At 36.1% G+C, this 24,714-nt stretch overlaps 1 protein-coding gene and 1 long non-coding RNA gene across 2 annotated transcripts in view; one reads left to right on the top strand and one right to left on the bottom strand.

Moving 5' to 3' along the window:
* Positions 1-24,699, bottom strand: part of PSIP1 (PC4 and SRSF1 interacting protein 1) — a 32,335-nt gene extending 7,636 nt beyond the window's left edge. The window contains exons 1-12 of the mRNA XM_085326238.1: positions 24,503-24,699; positions 23,341-23,417; positions 18,794-18,932; positions 14,372-14,488; positions 12,240-12,347; positions 11,602-11,664; positions 10,150-10,270; positions 8,372-8,447; positions 6,423-6,648; positions 5,617-5,735; positions 3,063-3,118; positions 1,765-1,835 (exon numbers count right to left, since the gene is read on the bottom strand). Of these exons, the coding sequence (XP_085182364.1) occupies positions 1,765-1,835; positions 3,063-3,118; positions 5,617-5,735; positions 6,423-6,648; positions 8,372-8,447; positions 10,150-10,270; positions 11,602-11,664; positions 12,240-12,347; positions 14,372-14,488; positions 18,794-18,932; positions 23,341-23,417; positions 24,503-24,574 (1,245 nt within the window). The 5' untranslated portion in view covers positions 24,575-24,699. The remainder of the gene's footprint in view (positions 1-1,764; positions 1,836-3,062; positions 3,119-5,616; positions 5,736-6,422; positions 6,649-8,371; positions 8,448-10,149; positions 10,271-11,601; positions 11,665-12,239; positions 12,348-14,371; positions 14,489-18,793; positions 18,933-23,340; positions 23,418-24,502) is intronic.
* LOC146600064 (uncharacterized) lies at positions 1,770-6,126 on the top strand. Its single transcript, XR_014898376.1, has 3 exons — positions 1,770-1,974; positions 2,805-2,981; positions 5,750-6,126. It is a non-coding gene; the product is annotated as an uncharacterized LOC146600064 (long non-coding RNA).
* Positions 24,700-24,714: the final 15 nt, after the last annotated feature.

Raw genomic sequence — 24,714 nt, 5'->3', positions numbered from 1 at the left:
CACAACTTCATGAATTGAAACAGCTTTCTGCTGCTTATGCTACAGTGCTTCTCTACTTAAATGGCTTTCAAGAAACGAAGATTCAGGAAATCAAAGGCTGAACCCCTTTTAATACTTTCCATGCAACTGTATTCTGAGGATATAGCCTCAGTCAAAGAAAGTCAATATATGGAAAGAAGAAGGGACTGGGAAGCGTACATTCTTCTACTTGTTTTATTCAGTTGTGTAAATACAAGGGGTCTTCAAAGATTTGCATCCCCTGAAAGATCTGAAATCAGGAAAGAAACTAATTAAGTATTTATAGTCTGGTCCTATGATTTGAGCTTTTAATTGCTGGAAAAAAGCAAACTAGAACAAAGATATTGATCCCTTTGAAATTTAATTACACCTTTGAACTCTGATTACACTTTCTAAAGCACCCAAAGATCTAGAAATTAAAATAGGCTTAAAAAGAAAAGGTTGGGAGGAGAAGCTATATTCCTGCCCCCTCTGCTTCCACTGTCCAAGGTTAATAACAGACTTAAGATTCCATTAAGAACTTAATATGAAATACAGAAGAGAAATTACAATGCCTATTTGCAGAATCACGTAACAGTTGAAACCAGCAGGCAGCTCTGGAGATCATCTAGTCCAACATCCTTGCTCAGAGCAGGGTCAGCTATGGCAGGTTGCCAAAGACTGAGTCCATTTGGGTTTTGAAGTCTCCAATGATGGAGACTTCACAACCTTGGCTCTCCAGAGGTCCATTCCAACCTTACTAATTCTATGATTCTATGAGCAACATGTTCTAGTGTTCAAAAATACTATCTCCTCTCAGTCTTCTGCTCTCCAGGCTGAAAAGCCCCAGCTCTTTCACCCTTTCCTTGTATGAGAGATGCTACAAGCCCRTAATTAATCTTCATGGCCCTTTACTGGTCTCAGCTATGTCCGCATCTCTCTTGCGGTGCAAAGCCTAGAACGAGACCCAGCACTTCAGATGTGGCCTCACCAGTGTCAAATAGAGGGGAATGACACCTCCTTCCACCTGCTGGCAACACTCTTCCTAATGAAGCTGAGGATGCCATTAGACTTCTCTGCCACAAGGGCCCACTGCTAGTTCACAGTCACTTCTGTGTTCTCCAGGACACCCAAGGACTTTTCTGCAAGGTTTGTTTCTAGCCAGTTAACCCTAGCCTGTCCTGGTGCATAGGGTTATTCCTCCCCAGGTGCAGGGCTTTGACATTCCCTTCAACGAACTTCATGATGTTCCCATTTCTCTAGCCTTTTGAGGTATCTGTGAATGGCAGTACAGCTGTCAGGTCTATCAGCTCCCAGGTTTCTACTGTCCACAGTCTTGCTGAGAGTGCACTCTGTCCCATCACCTAGATCATTCATGATTTTAATTAAACAGTATTTGCCCAAGTATCAAACCGTGCTCTCTAGGTGGACTTCACAGCACTGCTCGTAACCCTCAGAGTCCRGTGCTTCAGCCAGTTTTCACTCCACCTCACTGTCCACTTTTCTAGCCCATGGTTCCTCAGTTTGTTTAGGAGAATTCACAGGAGACTATACATGTTTCTGGTAAGTAACTTATTATGAAGTATTTTTAAACAAAAACAAATTTCAACAATCTATCTTTTAGTATTTACAGTACCCTCATTTGAGCAGTATAATTATCTTTCAAGCTGAAGAAATTCTTTTGCTTCTCAATGTTAAGAGAAACATTCATGCCAGCATTGCTTCCTGCCAGAATTGAATATATACATCAGTTAAAAAAATACTTACAAGATTATCAATTTTCAGGGAGTTTTTAATTTCTGCGTGTATCCTCTGAAGCCGAGAATCCATTGATGTTTCTAAGATTAAAAATAGTATGCATGAATATTTGTTAATCATATCACATTTGTTTTTGCAGAGCTCGTTCTACAAATCTTAACTTGACAGAGAATGAAAAAAAAATATGGACAGGCAAACCACATCAGATAACCACAACAGGTACACCGATAAATACAGCGTAGGGCTTACAATCAGAATTTTTAAATGGACACTAGTAGCAATCTATATAATCTTCTCTTTAGGCGCTAGAAGTTGAAAAATCTTTTCTATTACAATATCCAGCTGTCACCCTTTATTTGTCAAACAGGTTAAAGAAGTTTTACTAAATACTAAGAGTTAAGCTGAAAAGCCTTTGATCAAAGGGTTTCTGGATATTGACACTTTTCTTTTTTCAGTAAGCTGGACAAAATCATTTAAGTCACTGTCCAACTCCATCCAATAAAATGCTTTGCAAGACATGATCTAACACTTGTGAGAGACAAATGAAGATGACACCTGTAATTCAGTTGTGCTGAATTCCTGTGTTGATTTTTGCCATATGCAAGTGACTAGGATCCTGAACAACACAGGMAAACTGTTTTTTTTWAATATAAGTCTAATCTGTCTTGGATGCTTTCAAACAGAACTGCTTCCTATGCCAACAGTAAAACTTGTTGGAGTCTATGCCACTGGATCTTCACTATGTAACAGTTCACAGCTAGTGGTAGTTTGGACTGCTCTTAAAGAAAAAAGATAGTTAAGTAGGGAGTATTAGAAAGGCAAAAGACTTATTCTTATGAAGATCAGGTTGCAAATCTGAGCTAGAGGACAAGACCACAGTAACCATCCTGCATCTAAGCTTCTTGTTTAGGAAAAGGTAATTTCTAAATACTTAGAAGAAGCCCTTCAGATTATTCTGCTATGAGACAACAGAAAGGAAAAAGTGAGAATGAAGAACTAAAGCGATTCAGTTCAAAGAATCAGAACTTTTGCTTCTTGTTCACCAACAGAAGTGATCATCTGGAAAGGCTTAAAAGCTCGAATGACAATAAAATGGGACTTGTGAAGACCTGTTCTAACACACTGAAGAAATAACATTGAACAAGAAGGTGCAGTTTTAGAGACCTGAAGGAAGCAGTCAGGGATCAAACATATGGGACTTGAGATCTCAACCCCCACCCTTAACAGTAAGTTGTCTTATCTAAATAGATATTTCTGTTCAAAATTTAAGATGACCAAAAATATCTGTTTAGCTTCTATAAACTAACCTCTCTTCTTCTCCATCTTCTTAACTTCTGGTTTCTTGCCTTCTTCTTTACTCTGCCTATCAAAAATGTTAAAGTGTTTTACAATGTTGTCTTTTAAAGCCTGTTCCTCAGTCTTTTTTTTTTTTTTTTTTTTTTTTTTTTTTTTTTTTTTTTTTTTTTTTTTTTTTTTTTTTTTTTAAAGAGACACAATGTTTTAGGTACTGTCTCCTCAGCCAAACATTAGCACGTTTAGTAAAAGTAAAGCCAAACTCTGGTTTTCAAAGACTGGAATAAATTAGTGAAATTTAGTGCAATTTATTTATTCATCTAAGATACTGCAGATGATAAATCCTCCATCCTGACAGATAGTTTTTCCTACAAGCAGCAAATTATAGTATTTAAAAAACAAGGCATATCTGTAAATTGTATTATTTGTTTTGGTTGCATGTAAAGTTTGTAAAACTACATTGTATGAAACAGATCTCTTTGTCATTCTATTCAAAATATTTTAAATAAATTTAAAACTATCATTTAAATTTACACAGGTAATTACAGAAAAAGATTGATCTTTCTTGAATCAGTTCTATGTGACTTGTATTTTCTCATGTAATCAACAGTTAAGCATTCTACAACTGACTAAGATATCAAGGATAATTTAAATATTCATGAAGCAAATAATAAAGGAAAAAGGTTTAGTACATATTCAATAAACTCTTCTGGCTGTTTCTCTAATTACCTCACTAAAATAAAACCAGGATTCAGGAAAATACAAGGCTTGCTTCCATCTTAATTATAGGAGGAACATAGACATTATAAAAGCCTTTCAAAGAAGCTTTTTAACTCTTTACTCAGAAAAGATCATGAACGCCTGTTTAGCAGCTCCTCAGTCTTGATCTACTGGGCAGTTTCAAAGCCTCGCTTTGTAATTTGTATATTTCAGCATGTTGTGATTAAATATATTGTAACTGATTTTCTTCTCATCATAAAAATATGCATCCAGAAAAGATTCAGTCCTGCATGTCTGACATCTTCCATGTTCCTTYCATTTTCCATCCAATTATAGAATCAAATATTTTCCAATACCTAAGATTTTACTTCAGTTGGCAACTGCACAGACTCATGCAAAAAAGTGAGACTTCCATGGCTTCTGCATAAAGCATCATTAGGCTTGTATAAATAAATATTAATGCTAATGAAGTAGTCACAAAGACTAGAAATGGAGATTAAATGATGAAAAAAGTAACTAAGAAAAAAAATCAGTCTATATTCAGTACATTAATTCAGGAACTTGAAGGCAGACAGCACAAAAGGAAAAGAAGTCTTTTCTCTTTTAATTAGTATTAAATTTTGTGCTTAATTTTAGTCATCAGCTATAATTGAAGCTGTTCCATCACTAAGATAAGCAGCTGCTTTTATTTTACTGAAACAAAGCTACCTGCTCTCCAATGCATGAAATACGAAAACCATTTAAAAGTGAAAGATTTAACTAGTATAATCAAATCAATATATGACAGTTTACTGCAGAAATCCATCACCATATGTCAGATTTAAATAATGATACATTAAAAGCAGTGAAAAGATTAAGGACAATTTAGTCTTCAGCATTTCCTTTAGCTGGAAATGCTTAGATTTGCTACAGGCAAAAAAGGGAAGTATAGTAGGTTTCCAGGGAAGGAATGAATGACAGGAGATAAGGAGAAAGGCTAGAGGATAAAAAGCCCCAAACAAACTAGATTTTTGTTAATATATGGGAAGAAGTTAGAATTTTGTTGTTACAAGTAAAGGGAACCATTATCCTCGTCCTGTTTCTCAGGACTTTTACCTTGTTCTCCCTTTCTTCTGCCCTCCCACCAACTGTGGAGATGGGAACATCATGCTCTCGCGCGGTGGCAGCTTCTTCACCCATTTGCAGAATAGCTCTTGAGAATGGGTCAGATTTCTTCCTACCGTCCCACCCCCCAAGTTTCTGGAAGGATCTTCTTTCCATGCTCATGCTTGATTCATTTGTGATAAATTATCTTCTGAATGCAGACTGCTCTTGATATCACTCAACTGGCCTTGCAGAGCCAGAGTAGCATAAGTCTTAATTTTTTCCTTGTTCTGTCTGACGGTGTGTGGTCCAGCTGCCAGACAGAGAAGGAAATGTTTTCCAGGGAACCCTAGGCATTCCACAATCTGATCAAAAATCCATAGCTATGGACTAATAGATTCAACCAGTCTCTCTAATGTATTCCAGACTTAAGGTAAAATACATGGCTGTGCTGAAAAAACGATGCTYCTAAAGAGAACCCACCAGCTGTTTTAGTACTAGAAATTCTAAGTCACTGAAAGACGGACATTGCTTAATTTCTAGGTTTAATTCTTCACATCCTCCCATAACAGTACATATTGATTAAGAGGAGCTTTTTACTCTCCACTTAAAAGCAAGTAAATAGTGCTAGACCAAAAAGGGTGGGGGGAGAGAACAACAGAACACAGTGCAAACTAGACAGAATTTTTTTCAGATTTTGTTTCCTTCTTTTAGTTTCAAAGTATTCTTGTACATTGCAGACATCACATATTAAAACATACTCACGGCTCAGATTCCATCTGTTCCTCTTGCTTACGTTTTCTTTCCGCTACTTCCCTCTCATGTTGGCCTCTTATAATGTTTCTTCTGTGAGCTGCCTGAAAGCTTCTCCCTCCTTTTTTCTTCTGTTTTTATGTAGGATTTCAGGATTGAAGAGCAAAGAGAGAAGGACTTTTTAGACTACTGAAAAACAAGGCTATTAAATCATTGTCTACATAAGCAGGTAAATCTGTCTGTTCTAAATGTCTTTGTAGCAACTCTGGTCCATGGAACAACCTCAAGGGAGTTGGCTTTCCCTGCAACTAAATACAAGACCTCTATATACACTGATAAATTCTGAATGATATTAGTACTTTCTTTCTTTTTCCTTCTCCCACGAATAAAAAAAACACCCTAAACAACTGAAACACCACAAAAATCAAGAAAATCAAAATGATTGGCTAGGGACAACTCTATGCAGCATTCACGGGAGGAAAAAGAAAAAAGGTCTATGCATTCAAAGAAGTGTATGTGTAAAAAAGCTTTCTGACAAAATAAATGACTCTTGCATTTAAATCTATCTTACAAAAAAAGTGTCTTAGAAGAGATGTTTATCTTGGAAAATACCAAAAAAAAGTTACAGCGAGAACTATTTGACAGACATGAGTTCTGCAATTTTTTACTCTACACATCTGTACTAGCCATCCACAGCACTCCAGGCTGTACTACACAGAATTGAAGACCTKGCATTAGATTCAAGAAATATCTTCAGTGAACTACCTTCCTCTAATTGATCAGTAAAAGAAAATATCGATCAGTAAAGCAAAATATACCTTGTCACCTTCTTGGTCTTCTCCATCATCTTCTGAATCAGAAGCTGACACAGAACCAACTTTCCCAGCATTTTTCCTTTTTGCTTCAGCCTCTTTCTTTCCTTCTTTTTTGTCAAATTCCTTCTTTGGTTTTTCTTCTTCCTTCTGATTCTCCTCATCYTTTTTCCCTTGCTTCTTGGGCTTTTCTTCTGGTCCTTTTTTCTTCACTTTTTCCTCCTCATTAACACTAAAGCATAAGCAGTATTTATCAATGATCACATTCTTTTAAATCAGGACTTTTTAAAAAGCCATAGAATAGTAAGTTACAAAGTTAGTTAACCCTTAGTTTTTTAATCTATAGACTTTTCAAAAAAATAGTCTTTTTCTAAAACTATAGCCTGCTGCCATTCAGAGAGACCTGGACAGGCTGGAGAGTTGGGTGGAGAGGAACCTCCTGAGGTTCAACAAAGACAACTGCAGAGTCCTGCACCTAGCGAAAAATAACCCTAGGCACCAGTACAGGTTGGGGACTGATCTTCTGGAAAGCAGCTCTGCAGAGAAGGACCTGGGAGTGCTGCTGGATGACAAGTTGACCACGAGCCAGCAATGTGCCTTTTTGGTCAAGAAAGCCAATGGTCTCCTGGGGTGCATTAGGAACAGTGTCACCAGCAGGTCGAGGGAGATGATCCTGCCCCTCTACTCAGCCCTGGAGAGGCCTCACCTTGAGCACTGTGTCCAGTTSTGGGCTCCCCAGTGCAACAGAGACATGGAGCTACTGGAGAGAGTCCACTGTGGGGCTACGAGGGTGACCAGAGGGCTGGAGCACCTGCCCTRTGAGGAACGGCTGCGAGAGCTGGGCCTGTTCAGCCTCGGGAAGAGAAGCCTGAGGGGGGATCTTGTCAATGTGTGCAAGTACCTGAAGGGAGGGTGTCAAGGGGACAGGGACAAACTCTKTTCAGTTGTCCCRTGTGACAGGACAAGAGGCAAYGGGCAGAAATTGAASCACMGGAAGTTCTGCCTGACCGTGAGGGGGAATTTCTTCCCTGTGAGAGTGACGGAGCAYTGGCACAGGTTGCCCAGAGAGGTTGTGGAATCTCTTTCTCTAGAGATCTTCAAGGCCCGCCTGGATGTGACCCTGTCTAACATGCTCTCGGTGACCCTGGTTGAGCAGGGATGTTGGACTAAATGATCTCCAGAGGTCCCTTCCAACCTTACTGATTCTATGAAAAGAGAACTACATTAATTACAGTATGGAGGTTCCAATGAAACAAACATTCAGAGATACGCATAAAATCAAAGCCCCCATAGGAAGTTAATGTTCAGTTGTTCTTCACATGCTAATTGTCTGTATGACCAAGAACTATTCAGCAATGTGAGGACCATAAASTAGGTTTATGAAGTGTATTTAAGATTTATATATAGTGAAACTGCACATTTGCTAGCCTATAGAAAATGCCAATGCTCTGCTTCCGTTACTACAAACAATAAGAACTTGTCATGAGAAGTAAATAGCATAAAAACGAAATTTAGGTAGCAGATCAGTAAAAGAGCTGGAATTCACTTGGAAGAGACTTTTAAAACAAGGATTCAAGACAACTTAATAGTTTAGTTTACCATGATCTTTTCTTTCCTCTTTACAAATACTGACTTCACAGACACCTCGCTTTTATACAAATAACATAGCACTAGAGATACCTAAGGACTTTCACACATATTTTAAAAATTAGAAGGGTTAAGATCTTCCATCTCTTGTTCCAAAACTGTACTAACTTGACACTATCTACTATCCATTAGTTGCTGGAGCTATAAATAAAAATATTAAAGCAAACAGTAACTCATATTGAATACTACAAGGCAAATACATGTCAACAAATCAGGACTTATCATGYAAGCTTGCAAAAGCAATTATTTGGTTTACAATAAAGAAATTTTACATCAAAAACAAACAGACCAAAAAGCCAACAACTCACAGGTCGCCCTCTGAAGCACAAGATGGTTTCACCAATTTGGGTCTCCCTCTTGGTTTTGGAATCTTTACTTCAGAAGCTAGTATTTATATAGAAATAAGAGGTTAGTCTAAAGCCACCATTTGTTCCTTGTCCATGAGTACTGATTCTTACTCAGAAGATAAAAAAGCAATACTTGAATTTCAGTAGCTACTCTAACTGTGTTACTGTAAAAAAACTTCAAGCGTTACAACTGTGTATCAAAGTTTGAAAAATTACACTGTTATTCCATACTTTAGTAGCTGTTAAGCCACATGCTTAAACTACTTATTCCTGTGTTTTTTTCCTGCATCTCTGTGCATTCAGTATCATTTCGAGTGCTGCATAGCCAATAAAAACAAGTTTGAAATTGGAGAACCAGAAACAAATGGAAAAAAAATAATTTATTGTGCATATTAATATTCAGCTTGTTTACTGCCAGTATTTTTAGAAATATTGTGGGGCTTCCACCACTCTTCTTCAGAGAAGTGTATGCTGCCACAGTATGGTATACAACAAAACTCTGCATTTTTTTAAGCTTCATCAGTATTAAAGCAAGATAAATACTGTATCTGTCTTCTTGATATTTATACCTTTCGATTCTGTAAAATAAGAATATCAACTACACTACTTTTACAGATTCAAAATTCAAGAAAGTGCTTGTCTGATACCAGAGTGAATATTTGGTTAGGAAACATAATACAGTGTCTGAATTCCTGTTAGTGTTAGTATATAGCACTACTAAGCAAGAGATGTATCCATCATGGCAGCACTAGATAATGCTCCATCTTCCAAAAACATGTTTTATACAGAGGGAGRAAGCATTTCTTCTCATCCCTTCTTGGTCTTATAGCCGGTAGTTAAATGAATCTTGATTATGCTATAAGACATATAAAATATAAAAAATATACAATCAGTAAGTGTAGCGAAATTGTGTGGAGAACTAAACCAGTATCAATTTCCTTGCAGCTTCCAAGACAAATGTAATTAAGTAAATGTAACTATGGTTGCCCTTTCTGTAAGTTATTATACTCTGTATCTGTTGACACTGTGAAAAAGTAAAGTATAAATTATTTGTTTCCCAGACTAGATATTTATACAGTGCACTTAACTGCTAAAACAACCGTCTTCCCCTGCAATAGTTAATGACCAATTCAAACATATCCACAAGCTTACCACAAAAATGCCAATAAATCAGATCACTGCTACTTGCARAGTAACACTGCAGATTAGTAAATGGTTCAAATTACATTGTTTTAAAAGATAGTYGCATTCTCTTCTCATTTGTCCAATCCACATACTGTTTTTTTWAAAAAAGGTTTAAATAAGCCTCTCAAACTCTTTTCTTGTTTTTCTTGTTCTCTGAGCTCCACCTACAGGAACAGTCTTCCTCAGCTCATTTTCTTATATTTTATATATATTCAAACATAATTTAACTATTTATTTCCTAGCCCATTGTTGGGTATAAACTCTAATGGAGCAACAGTGCAAAAAGACTCTTATTGCATACTCTGTAATTAGAGGCATTCTACAAAGGTTCTTCTAAAGGTGAGGTATACACAAATACAATGTATCTTACTCAGACAGCTGAGCTTAAATGGCTTTAAATCTTAGATTCCTCAGTTTAAGATGCCAGATGTTTTATCATACAAGCAATTATCACAAAATTACTAGTAGTGTTACAAAATATTCTGTAGTAATTTAGGGTAAGTAAGGTATCTTCATGGTGAAAAAAATGTATCAATTTATACTTGCAAAGTTACCTGCTGGCCTTCCTCTTTTGGGGCTTACTTTTGGAGCCACTGCTACAGCACCTGCTGCTGCCGCCACTGCTGCTGCTGTTGCCACTGCTGCTGCTTCCTCAGCTTCAGCTTGTTTCTCAGCCTAATTTAAAGAACGCATTTCACAGGTGAAAAACACAGAGCACTTATTTCTCAATTGCTTCCTGAAATAGCAGTTAAAACTGCTATCGAAAAGTATTATCATAGTATTTTTCCAAATAATTTCCAGATTTAATAACATTGTACTTAAATCTCACTCACTTCACCCTTTCATATCAACTCATACAGTAATATTTTTGTAACATTTTTAACCAGCAYATTCAACTTCAGAACAATAGACTATCATGCTACAAAGCAGAACAATGGTTTATAACCATTTTTAACATCACCCTAATAGCATGCCAAAAAACATTTTTACGTATGTAAATTCACTTCTCCTATATACAAAGATTCTTCTTTCAGATGCTATTATTTCCCTATAGCTTCACTGTATCATACCAGTAGATGGAGCCATTCAGGAAAAAAAAACAAAAAACCAAAACAAAAAAAACAAACAAACAAACAAAAAAAACCAGCTTCTAGCTTTATACCCAGCCATCCACAATGAAAAATTGCTATATTAATTCTAAAAAAAGTCAGAATCTGCCAGATTGCACTAACTGGACAAAGTAAACTTCAAACACTCAAACACACTGTCAACTACTACACACAACATAAGAAACCTTCTGAATGCCCTTCTAATGCTAAGAATCAGAACACTTGAGTGCTGTAGAAAAATAAAAAGAGCTCTTTTCTGGAGTGTCTGAGAGGTTCTTGTCTCATTTATAAGCTGAAGTCACACACATGCACACTCACACAAATTCTTTCAATGCCTCACTGACACAGACTGGACTTTTTTCTCTTAATTTTAGGTTTATTTTTATAGAGATTTGATTATTTTTCATAAGATTCTTTAAGCTATAGCTTTTAAAAGTTTCTAACAATTTGGGTCATTTTTTGTTTAAAAAAAGAGAAAGAAACAATTACTGTGCATTTCATTTTCCTGAAACAAGTAATATTCAGCATACTCTGATCTACAGCACAATGCACTACGGTTATGGTTACACTTTGTCATTCATGCCTGCCATCAGCAGTAACGTACAAGTTAAAGTAGGAAATGGTTCCAAATTAAAATTATACTTTGCCCCACTTCAGTCTAGTTTTCAGTTGGATCAGTGCCCTGATGTGCCATGTGTGACCACAAGAATATTAATGTTGGAACAAACTGAGTAAGCAATTGGGACCTCTTCTTTCATTTTAAAAAATTATGTATTATATAGATTTATAGCAGGTTGAAGAGGTCACAAAAGTGCAACCTCATGAAAAGTAAGATTATTTTAAGTGCTGGATTTAGGGCAAAGGAGTTATTAATAAAGTAATTAAGCACATTGTTACCTTTCTTTTTCTTCCTCTTCTAGCAACTTTAGGAAGAGATGTRTCATTTGTTTTCATCACATCCTGTGAAGATAAAAAAATAACAACAAAAAAGCTGCTAAAAATCTTAGAGTACCAAAGATATATTTTAAACAACTACTTTATTCTGGGCAATCACATAACTGATGCTTCTAGAATATATTTTAGGCAAAAATTTCCTAACATTCATGAAGACACTTTCTACTAAATATCATCATTTTTAGAGAGACATTTGACTACCAGTTAAGAAATAATACTGCTTCTTTTAAAAGGTATGTAGTCATTTTTTAGTGAATTTGAATTTTTTTAAATCCTTTGAAAAAATACATTTGCTGTACAGAATAAGTAATAAAAAAACACTTTGCCTCACCTGTTTTAACTTAACTTACAGAGAATCCAGACTAAATTTTCCTTTCTAATGAAAGCTTTAACTCCTGTTAACTTCAATGAGATGTATAAATGTAACAATGCATATGAGAGCTTTCATTTTAAACTGCTCCTGAAACAGTCACCCTAGTAGTAACTGCAGTTTCTCAGTATTCAGAGATTAAAATTTTAATTCAACTGACATAGCATTAAAATGTTTTTCTTTATGTGAAAGAAGATAAGCTTTCACATACTTCACTACTTGTTTTTTCTGAAGGCACATCATCTTCTTTTGTTGAATCTAACTCTTTTTCTTCTGTTTCAGCTTCCATAGGTAAGTTGTTATCCTCTTTAGGAGGAAACTGCAAATTGAAAAATCAACACAGAGTAACTAAAAAAAAAAAGTGTAAGAAGAAAAAAAAAACTTTTTAGGGAATAAAAGTGGAAAGAGAACAAACTAATAATCATCAGCCTGTTGCCTCCTGCTACTAGTCTGCTTTGCTCAAACAATTTAAGTCCAGATTTACACAGCTTTTTCAAGAACACATTAAAAGCCTAAGTCAGGACACCTTCATTCCAATATACATAATTGCAGCTGGCAGTCAGAATAGGTCAAAACACAACAACATGTCATGATGAAATTTCAATTCYAATTTGTATTCATGGTAATGTAACTATGCTTTTTCTTTTTAACACCATATCACTATTTCATCAGTACTTCTAAAATATTCATATTAACATTCAAGATTCATTTGGACTACTGTTTGTCCTCACATACATACGGGTAAGAGTCATGGAGCGTATTTATCAAAGAACATCACTCTACTGAACATGGACCTCATGCAGTAGATAGACCACAAACAAGATGTTTAATCATTTGTGAGCTAGGATTACATGATACCAATTAATAGCGACTAATTACTGTGCCTTTTTTCATGTTTGAGAGCATTTCAATTTGAGAATCAAGCCATATGAACATATATCAAGCTTTATGAACTATAATATAGTTTAAAAATGAACTATAATAGTTCATTTGGAGATAATCACCACAGCCTTGCAGCCAATATATGTGCATGCTTTTTAGCTACTCAGTGCATCCTTCCAGCTTTCAATACTACAGCCTTGTCCCTCTTGCAAGCACCTTCTACAAAATTCYCTTTTCAAAGTACAGTTACTGAACAAGCAATTCAGGCAGAAGGCTATCATGCAATATTCATAATTATTTGAAGATATGTAGCACTTTTTTTTTCTTTACAGATTATAATTAAGAGAAAGGAATCACTGGTATGCTAAAACCCTGGGCAACTAGAGAGTACAATGATCAGTTTAAAAGAATGTTGTAACGACATTATTATCAAAACAAAGGGAATGAGAGATTACCACTTAAATTAAGGACACTAACATCCTGTAAGGTAGTTATTTCCAGAAGTGAGTTAGAAATAACTGAGACGCTAGAAAGGAATTAATACCATCTGTATCAAAAGCTTTGTGATTTTAGGATTCTTCTCCTTAATAAATCTGAAAAGAAATCCCAATCTTTTGCATATCATATGGAAAAAAAAAACAGGACAAAAATAAACTTTCAAGGATGTAGAAAGTACAAAGATATTTTCCACACTCTATAGTATCATCAAGTGCATAAGCTGGAAGGTTCCCTTCTCATAGTAGGAACTAAATACAGCAGCAGCAAACACAAAGACATTTCAGACAGAAATATATTTTCTTAGTGTGACTATAATATATTAAGAACAGAATCTTGTTTCAGAAGTATCTTAAAACACACATATTTATGCAGCAAAAAAGGAAAACTTTGTCTAAATGAATTATTATATACCAATTACTGACAAAACACTTTCCTGATCTGGAGTTTGATTGAAACAACAGTGAAATCTTTTATGTGCATTCATAGTACAGACTGTGCAGTAATTCCAACCGACTCATGAAATCTGCTTAGTCAAATACACCAAAGTGCTCTTTCAGCCTAGACAGAACCTAATGCACTGTTAGGCTCTTAAGCCAAAAGGTGTTAACAATTAAAGAGAGCCACCTGTGTAGGCCGTTAAACAGCATTCAGAAAGAGAAACGAAGTCTTAACTGTAAACCTTGGAAATCATTTCTACTTTCATCTAGTCAAGAAATACTGTATGAATTTTGTTCAAGTGTATACTGATTTAGAAAGATGTATCTGTAAAGAAATTCATTTTCAGAAGTATCTATATCACCTTTAAGAGAAACGGAGGACAAAATTACAGTGTATATGACTGAAAACAAGCAAAGAATACAATAACAAAACACCATCACTTTAAAACATTTAAATAAGGATTGTCAATACAATTTTTGCTTTWAAAAAAATCTGATAAAACAAAACATGAATTTAGTTACTTACTTTAGGGATGGTAGGTTTTCTTCTTTTAATTCCTGCTTTTTCTTCAGTCCCCTCAGCAGGCTCTGGACTAGTTTCTTGAACAGTTTCTTTGATAGGACTGTTAACAGCTGGATGAGACTTCAATATAAAAACATCACAGTTGAGATCTAAATCCCTTTCTGAACTACAGAGTAATGATAGAGAGATGTTTTGTCATCTGTAAGTTACTGAAGAAAAAAGCCTTCCTAAGAAATCCTTTACTAGAACTGCAATATTAAAAAAAAATCCTATTTTATTAATTGATATCTTTTGTTTTAAATTGTATTTTCATTAATTAACTTTCAAGCTCTCATGCAATAACAGTAATTTATTTTCACACTACAAATACTGCAAGATAACATTTACCTGAAGTATAAATCAAAAATAAGTAAATACATTTGAGCTATGGGTCACATACAGTTTGTGAGGCTCCTTGCCCAACCCAAGAGATAAAGTCACACTAGAAATCAATTTCAGCATAAGGTACTGTCTTTAATGCAGTGAACATAAGGCAAACTTCACGTGTGTTTTTTGTTTACGCACCTACAAGAGTAATAAAGCCAATTAACAATTGTTCACCAAAAAAAATGTAAGAAACTAAAAACCAAATCCACTGCTCAGAACTTTCCAGGCATTGTAGAAGGAAAAAAAAGGACTGGGGGAGGGCAAACCAAAAACACCCTCACCACACTGGATTAAAAAAAAAAAAAAAAAAAAGGCAAGTCTGAGCTCCCTCCTTGCCAAGAAGTGCATTTTTAAATTAGCTATCAGTCCTAACTGAATAAGGAGAGCAACTACCTGTTCCTCAAAACATGAGCAGAATAACATAATAAAGAATTAAAGTCAAAGACATGGAAATAGAGGAGGGAAAGGAAAAAATACTATTTTTAATTCCATTACTTTGTAGACAGAATTTTCACTTGTAAACATTAGCTCTGTTGAACAAAGCAGGAAGAACTCCCTTGACTCTTTAACCTAAGCCACAAGCTTTCTTCTACCCTCTACTCCCTTTACTAACAGTTATAAGCAATATCTGCAAATAATAAATACTGCTTTCAAAACATTCCAGATAGTTCTGTCACTCAAACAAAATGCAGCTCTCATGATTTATCAAGACAAAATACACCCAGTAAAGAGACAGGGAAAAAAAAAACTTTTTTAAAAAAAGAAAAGTTATGAACAAGTTAATCTCTTTTCATGGATGACYGACAAATTTGTCCCTGTAATACTGAGTCCACCTAAAAATTCAATTTTGCCAGTATCTCAATATAATTTTCCTACTTTAACCTTGTTCTCTGTGCCCAAACACTAAGTTCTCTACTCATCCTTAGTTTGTAAGCTCTAACACCTATATTGTCTTCCTACTGTACTGTAATTATGCTTCATGTAACTTTGGAAATTTTATTTGAAAAATTTGCATGTAGATCAAATATAAAGATCAAGCAGCATCTTAAGATACATCCATTTGTGTCCACCAGTACAACAAGAAGCTTGTCAGTCTCCCCAAACCTTATTTAACAACTCCTGCAACATACTGTTTGGCTGTAATATGTTGTCCAACTTTAGCATTACTGGAAAAAATGTTTTTCTCAATTTATTAGTTTAATTATGTTACCTTCCCTCTGAGTCTTCATTCTTCATCACCAAGTATTTGTATGGTACCACCAATATATTCTCTTTACACCAGTATCTTCACTTTCAAGATCACTCACTGCTTATGTTGACCTTCTTTTACACCCCTCTTCAGCTTTTGAGGTCCCAACTTGTCTTTGCCAATTTCAACCATTCTGCTACCCTTAAAATGGGCATAAACTTCCACATGAACTCCCATATAACTGCAACACTATATAAAAACACTCTTAAAAATCTTTCCTTTCCCAACTAAAGTATCTAGAAGCCTCTATCCCTCAAAAAAAAMCTAGCATTAATTACAACAGAAGCAGAAATTATTTCATTTCAGGCAAATGTGCATTATTTTCCTTACTGCTGGAAGGAGGAATCTGTACTCATTTCTCCAGCTTAGAGAGTAAGACRCTTAAGTACATCCTCACAAAGACAGTTACAACACCAAGGGAACTACAGAACATGCAGGTAATTCTACAGTTTTATCATTGTGAACTGTGTATTATCCTGCAAAACATGTACAGAAATAAACTTATTTCAGCACATAAGCTGAAAACAAGTAAAAATGCAGTAAAACAAATCTCAGTCCTTCCCCTGCCTTAGATAAAGCAGCACCTGCCTTCATCCTATCTGTGGTTTTTGAAGTTATGTAATATTCCAGGCTGAGAATTAAGCCCTAAAAATAGTGCTCCGTGAAAAAAACACGGAAGATCACACAACTGACTTGAAAACTACCAAAGTTTATCAGAGTATAGTATCCCTGAAATAGTTGATATGAAATAAAAACTGCCAATAGGACCTAAGTCTTAACTTGTCTGTTTTATAACCTGATCCATTTTACAAAATGTCAAGTTTAGTTAGCTATTTGGAGATGTTCTCCTTCAGCACCAAGAAGAACTGCCCACAAGCAAGAAGAACAGCTGGCTAACTCCTAAAGGCTTGATTTGCTGCAAGTAAATCCTTCTTTTAACAGTGCAAAGCACAGGATACAAGAAGAGGACAAGCAAAGCAAAAGGGTTTCAGCAGTTAGAGTGAAGATTTAGAAGCAAGTCTACTGTCTTACTTCATTCATTCAATAAAACTGACAAACAGTGAATTAGTCATCAGGGCCCCATAGTCTAGTTGCTCTAACTGCTAAGCAATCACTACTAAGTAACATTCCTTCCTTCAATAAGCTTAAGGCTCACTCACAAGAGGAAAATTTTAAATATGACTTGTGGAAAGAAGCAGCTTTTTTTGGTTTTAAATGAAGAAATAGAAGGAGACTAATGACAAAGAATAACCYAATGGCTCTAGACAGAACCCAATGTGTTCACAGATGTCTGAAAGAGCTGTCCAAGAACCTGAAGGTATTTGAATGGAACTCAAGAGGTGGAAAACACTGTCCCCCCCACAAAAGCTGATGGACTAGAAAAACAATATGTATCTGTTGATGGCATGTTTTATGTATTTCCCTTTGGAAATGTAAGCTATTTAGGAACGTCTGAGTTGCTATGAAAGCAACTCAAAGCACCGTTTAATTGAAATCACTGATCCTTGCTATGAGACAAAATATTAGAAGGTCTCTTTGCTATGGATTATTTAAACCCAGATTTTCAAACTGTTTGGAATGACTGGTAACACAAAACTCAGTTATGGTTCTCAACTGCCTCAGCCACCCATACAGCATCTCTCCTAAACCCTGTCACAAATAAAATATTGAAAAGGTATGTCCTTGTATTTTTCAGTAGTAGGAGGAACTTGTCCCTTTATTAATAAAATCCTTCTGCACTGACAATGGGCTGAACATCTTTTCATATAAATAAGCAGAAAAAGATATTCCTTCAGAATAAAATATCTTATCTGCTGATCCTRCTTCAGAAACACTAACCCTATACAGGGTTCTCCTTTAAACTRGGCACATAGAAACTTGAGATGTTTAACGAAGCGAGGATTAACTGGTGCAAAAACAGCACTCTGGAATTTCAGGCAAGAGCAACAAATAACATTTAGAGCAGTTTTTGTTATTTTTGCTGCAATGTTGTCTAGAGAGCCTAGYATGTGATCAGGCTCCATTATGCATTACAAAAAGACAACACGSTATAGGATGTTCACAGCAGGTAGGCAAAGACAAAATGAGCAGAACAATTTCTTGGACTTCAGAGTAAATTTAGGGCTTCTTATGGATAGCTAGATACAAAGCTCCAGTTTAAGCCTGGAATACTTACCAAGAGGACAAGAAATGTGGAATCACTGACAGACAAAAACTGAACTGAATATGTTAAGTTATAGTTTGAGGGCAAGAGGGAAGCACTGCATTGCTTCCAAACACTAGAAGAAAAATACAGCACACAACATAATCACAGAATTAAATGTTACATAGGTATTTGTGGAGAAAAACACTTGGGCTTAGAGAATAGAATTATAGTGACTGAGGTTCCACAAAGTCATTGCTTTTGAAACATATTTGTACAGCATCTATGACATTTATAACTTGATATGTATTATTATTGAATGGGATTTTAAAAAACACATTCACTTTTTAATAATGTTAGCCCTGTACTCCAAAACAGTCAGCAATTCTTCCTGAACTTACTACAATAAACTGACATCTCCAATTGTATCAAAGAACCATCTACGTTACAAAAACATGAGAACAATTGTTAAAAAAAATGCCCTCCAACATAAATCCAACCTAGAATTGAATGACAGAACAATACATTGCTCTATAGTAGGGAAATCCTCATTGCTTTTTTCTGCAACAATATAGTGACAAAGATTTGCAAACTCCAGTTAACTCACCTGCTGATGAGAGAACTTCACTTTGGGATTGTTGTCAATTTCCCATAACCCTTCATTGAAACCTTTTCTTTTATTTGGTTTGCCATATTTATCTTTATTTTCAGAATAAGGAAAAATATCCTTTGGTCCCAAAAAAGCCCTTCAGGAGAGAGAAAGGGAGAGAGAAAAGTTACCTCAAAATATGTTTTAATGGTTAGTGTTTTCATAGGAAGATAAGCACCAAATGCTAGTAAGATACAAAACTAATTACTGAGTCAATTGATTCTACTACAGAAGCATCTTAATTTTCCTAAACTTCTGCCTTCAGCAGCCTAGTCTTCCACTGCTGCTACCACCCAAGGCTCTACTCCTTCCTAGGATATTAAGTGTCTGCGCAAGAAACTGCCAACAGTGTGTACCATTAGGATCRCAGCTGATAAAGCAATCAACTACTGGGAACCAGAACAATTAAAAACTAAGCAGCTCATTTATGGGCAGAAACAGTAGCTGCTTCCTTAGGAAAATAAGGCTAAAATTTGAAGAAGAATCCTTAAATTCTGACAATGGATTTTGAATTGCAAGGAAKTAATTAAAAACAGACGATATGGCTTCAAGCCAACAAAGAAAATTCTTTCAAAGTTATTTAATCAGAAGCTCTATATTTACAAGACAAAATTAACAAAAATCTTTAGCGTATCTGAAATGAAAAAGCAATGTCAGAATACACTCAATGCCCAGGTTGTAAGAATTCTACATAATTCAGTATTATCCTGTAGTTTTTCAGTATGTGAAGGTAGGACCTTGATCATTTGATTTCCTTATTTAAGTTGCAAAATCCTTGACAATAAACATTAAAAATTTCATTTTTGTTTACTCTCTTAGCAGAGGACTTGAGACTGTTTTTATATCTTTGTTTTCATCCACAGAAGCTGCCTTCCCCTAAAACAGCCACCCCCCCGCAACACAGTAATAGCCCTAGTGCCAGCTGTACAACTAAAGTTATTAGCCTTGTAGCTCTCTGTGTCAAAGCCACAGTATCCACATTATTACTTTCTCTAAGGTGGACTTCTGAAAATAAGATAGAATACTGAAGACCAGTATTCTAGTGTGTGCTCAAAAACATCAAGGCATATTTAGTTTCTGTTGTACTCCTACTTGGATTTCACAGAAGTAATTCAAATGATATTAACAGAAAAAGATGACATTTCAGTGGTTCATTCTCATTTTCACTCTGACTATACCTGGTTCTGTCTGATTTTGTATAGGCTAGACTCAACTATTTGAAAAGTTGTAGCTACTTCTTTCTGTAGTGCTTCCTGGAAAAGTTAAATAGGTACCACTAAGCTCTATTTTCGTATTTTCTCCATCATCTTTACAAAGAGCTACTTGAGACTGCAAGGAAGATACAAATCATTTAGAAAGCTTAAGCATTTCCTATCSCAGCAGTAAAACAGCTTACCTATGTGCACAAAATATTAAGTAAGCCACTGTGACAGATTAGGCTGCAAATCGCCCACCTCCTTGCAAGAAATAGTTAGAAAGGATTCAGTCAGCATGGGGACCTAGCACCTRCAACATCTATCTAACCAGACCAAAAGGCTGGGGAGGGAGACAAACAGAAACAGGAAGAGGCAAGGAAGGAAGGGGGGGGAAAGAAAGAAAGAAAAAGAAAGCTAYCACTATTCAGCTATCTGCTGAAGGGAAGCATTTTTCCAAGGTTTGTACTTTGYAAGGCTCTGCCCACACCGTCACACTGTTCAGGCTTCAAAAAACATCGGAAATTGGCTAACCTGAAAAGGTCATGTAGCTTTTTAGGTTGATAAAGTTAACTCTACTATGCATGGAAAAGAAAAAGGATCACGAAAACTTGAAAAGGAGAGACATGACCGTAAYGCATAGTCTAAGGACTACAGTTCGGAGTGTAACCTTCTGCTTGCCTGTGACTAGCTAAAATTTGCTAATTACTGGTACAACAGATCCAAACAAAACTTACTAAAATACTTGTATCTTCTTTATTACTGATCTTCAGAAAAGGGTACTACTCCTACGTTAAGACAGCATGAAAACGAACAAAATTAACTTCAATCAAATCCCCAAAGCCTACTTCAAGAAGTATATCTATATACTGCACAGCAAGCAATGACACACTTAGTTGGGTTTGGTAAAACTTGCAGAAAGTTCAGTAATGGCAATCAATGAAAGCAAACTACAATSAACAATGTCAAACTACAAGTTTATAGTAACTTGCAGGAATGAATTAATATTTCTTCCTATAAGTCAGGTACGAATCATTCTGGAGCAAGAGTTTGAGTTTTCTTTTCCTTCTTCAGCTCCTCTCTTTTTTAAAAAACCTTCCATACATCTGGAAAATATCATCCAGCTCACAAATGAGCTTTTTATCATTATTAAGCTCATAATCTTGATTTTCAGAATTACCTTTACTTTAAGAAAGATAGGCTGCTTATGTGCAGATTAATAAAATCCTGAACRTACACTGTGACTAACTTTGCCCAAGTGTATAATTTTAACTACAAAAAGTACACTGCAGAACAAGTTTACTGAATTTAACTCCTGTTAAAAAGTATGGAAAATGGTTGCCTCTACTTAATTTCAGACAGACTACACTACTCTATCACTCACYGCTACAAAGCTAAACAAAATTAATTGCCATTAAACAGCATCCTCTTTTCATTTGGTCTGCTCCTTCCTGTTGTTACACACAGCCATCTGCCTATACATGTAGCTATGCATAGAAAGCACAAGATCAAGGAATATGGGAGTTTCACCTACTACCACTCTAAGGATCACAACATAAATGAGACACTTAAGAACAAAGACTACAAGACAGCTGGCTCACAGAAACATCCCCTAGTTTGTAACGTACAGGAAAAACAAGAAACAGAACTTTCTCTTATATTCTAAAGAAAATCTCCTGAAGACTCCAAAATACAGTAATCCTGAATCTACAGTCTCACCGAAACTAGATTTCAGTAAAACTTCGCTTTGTAAGAGCATTACAGTGAGGAACAGACATTTCAAATTTACCCATGTACAATTAGCCAAAAAAAAAAAAAAATCACGATCAAGCATGACTTAGGAACCTAAGTCATATTTAAACTGGTCATGATGCTTCCCAATCTTTTATGAAATTAAAGCTTTATATCAAGAATTATTTCTTTTTCTCTGTATTTTCCCATGTCCCTGAATTTTTTTTCCAGAAACTAACAAAAACAAAGTAGTGCAATCCAGAATAACATATATTACCAAAGGAAGAAACAAAACAGTATTGTTTTTTTAACTGCTAAAACACCCTGGAAAAAAGAAAAGTAACCTACTATGTACTGCTTAAAATTAGCATAAAAAAAGATTCAAGCCTGCTGGGTTTGAATCCTGTTTCAAATTCTAGAAGCCCCTTTTTGCCCACAAAACTACATACACAAAAAAACCTCAAGCTACTGAACAGCTCCACTGAAAGATAGGAACAATTAAAAAATGCCTAGTAAACTGTGCCAAGTACATGGTTACTATTTGACAGAGAAGTTACTTCTTACAAAAGAAGCTGAAAGTAGAAGCATCTTCTTCTACCATGAGTTACTTTTACAGATAGGTGGGAAGTACTAGATTAAAGAAATTTCAATGGCCTTTCTAGAAACTTCAAGAAACAGAGCACCTGTATAGAAAATTTCTGTTTTTGTGACTTGTCTATCTACAATTTGCTATTTCATTACGAAAAGAAGCAAGAACCAAGAACTACACTGTAAGTTAAAAAAAAAATCGGGTAGTAAAAGTGCACTGAATTTGAGGTCTTCACAAACTACCCTAGAACAATGAGTCGTATCATAAAAGTAGTATGACGATTTTTCATGAAACAGAGAATAGCATAAAAAGCAGCATATTTGGAAGCATGTTTAGGAGTGGAAGAAAGGTTATCTACAACAGAAACATTGTCCCTTTAAAGTAGATTTTGTATTTTATTGCAACATGCTAGCATCCAACAAGGATAAGGGTTTTGCAGGATGGTAGGTACAAAACTAGCTAGGACCTGGAGCATCAATTGCACCTCCATAACTTCAGAAGAAACAAAGATGACACCTTCAAAAACCCCCAGGAAGAAAAAAAGCCAATGAAGAACTTGGTCTATTTCTCAAATTTTGCTTATTTCATTATTTTCAGCTTACCTCAATGTATTTTTGAGAATATATTTTTGAGAATTTGGGGAATACAGAAGACTAAAATTACAAAAGAAAGAAACTTACCCATCATACCTTCAGGCAGGATTTTTCTTCTGATTAGCAAAGAGTACACAATACAGTTATAATCTATTATTCCTCTGAATAGCTTACATCAAATGTTAAAAGAAAGCTGACTGTCTTGCTTTCAAACAAGATCAGTTTAGGAAGAGATGGTCTGCTATTGAATGCTCTAAATTCTAAGATATACTACATTCAGGCAAGCCGTTACGTTACTGTAGAAGTGTTCTGCAAGGGAGAGAGGTTAAGAAAAAAAAAAGAAAAGAAAAAAAGGAAAAAAAGGAAGAAAAAGCATGCCCTCTAATGTGAAAGACTTACGTCTCATGGGTGCCAAAAAAGAAAATAGGCATTTTATTTGTAGGAGGTTTTACTGCTCCATCAGGAACTTCATCCACCTAGGGAAAGAAAAACTGTAATTAAAATTGAGTAACAGATAAAAACAGTCTAAAGATGAAATGTTAAAAGTGTTAAGTGTGAAAAAAAGATGCTACAGAAAAACAAGAGGTTAAACAAAGCATGTCTCAAGGAGTACATGCTTAAAAAATGCAACCAAATCAAGGACAGTATTAGCAACAATAGGAAATGACAACTCCTTCTCTATTACAACAGCGCTTATGTTACCATTTACAACAACAAAAAGAACCCTAAGATGGGCTCACGAGTAAAAGCAGAATTCAATCTGATCCAAATATCATCTCTCCTTCATCATAAACTATAGAAACACTTATCTTTATACTGGACTGATGACTTGTCCAAGCTCAAAATGTCAAACGTTATGAAAATTAGAASGTCATTGAACTTGTTTTTAGAAAATTCTTAACGGAAATTTAGTTAAACCTCTGGTAATGAGTCTTCTGTCTACATTTTCATAAAAATTCGGCATCACTTTTCCAACTGAGCTGGGAGAACAAAAAAGAGGACACAACTATCACATTATACTCTCAATTTAGGGAAAGGCTAGAGGATTGGCTCACCTCACTATTAAAAAGTAACCCTTGCATAACTTTAGATTTCTTTTTTATGTGAAAAAGGTACAATTACTCGAGAGCAGCATTTTTTTGTTTTTTAGGTTCTTTCTGCAGGGTTCCAGAGCTTGTTACGCTATTAAATAGTGCTCATTTCTCAAAATTGAGTTAAATGGTGCAATAATTCAAACGTTTTAGGTATTTTACCCTCAAAACACAGCTCCATCTGCAGAGAACCATGTCTTTAACGGAGAGGCATACAGAACGTTTTAAAGAGATCGCATAAGCGCTTTTTCTCACCTCGAAACTCCGCCCAGAAGTTCACCTAAAACCTTTCTAAGGTTCACCAGAGAGCACTGCTCGAGATAAAACCGCCATGTACACTCCTTGTACCACACGGGGAGGCCGACGGCAGAGGCGATTCCCCCGCGCTTCCCCCCACGGGGTCTGCCCGCCCGCCCGCCGGCCCCGGCGGAGAGGAGGCGGCGGAGGCCCGCCGGGGCAGGACGCCTTACCCGGGCCGGCCAGTGCGGGTATCCTTTCATCTTGGCGAAGATTAGGTCTCCGGGTTTGAAATCGCGGCTCATGTTTTCTCACCGGGCCGCCGCCAGGCCAGGAGGGCCGAGGGGAGGGGGGGGCACCTCAGCCGCCGCCGCCGACGTCCCGCTGCGGAGGGAAGCGCGCCGCGCCGGGGGAAGGGCGACGCGGGAGGCCCGTCAAGGCCGGG

This window comes from Rhea americana, unplaced genomic scaffold (assembly GCF_003343005.1).
Source record: "Rhea americana isolate MKP2758 unplaced genomic scaffold, rheAme1 scaffold_129, whole genome shotgun sequence".
Lineage (NCBI taxonomy): Eukaryota > Metazoa > Chordata > Aves > Rheiformes > Rheidae > Rhea > Rhea americana.
The sequence above is the reverse complement of the archived record's forward strand: the minus strand, read 5'-3'. Positions and strand labels throughout refer to the sequence as shown.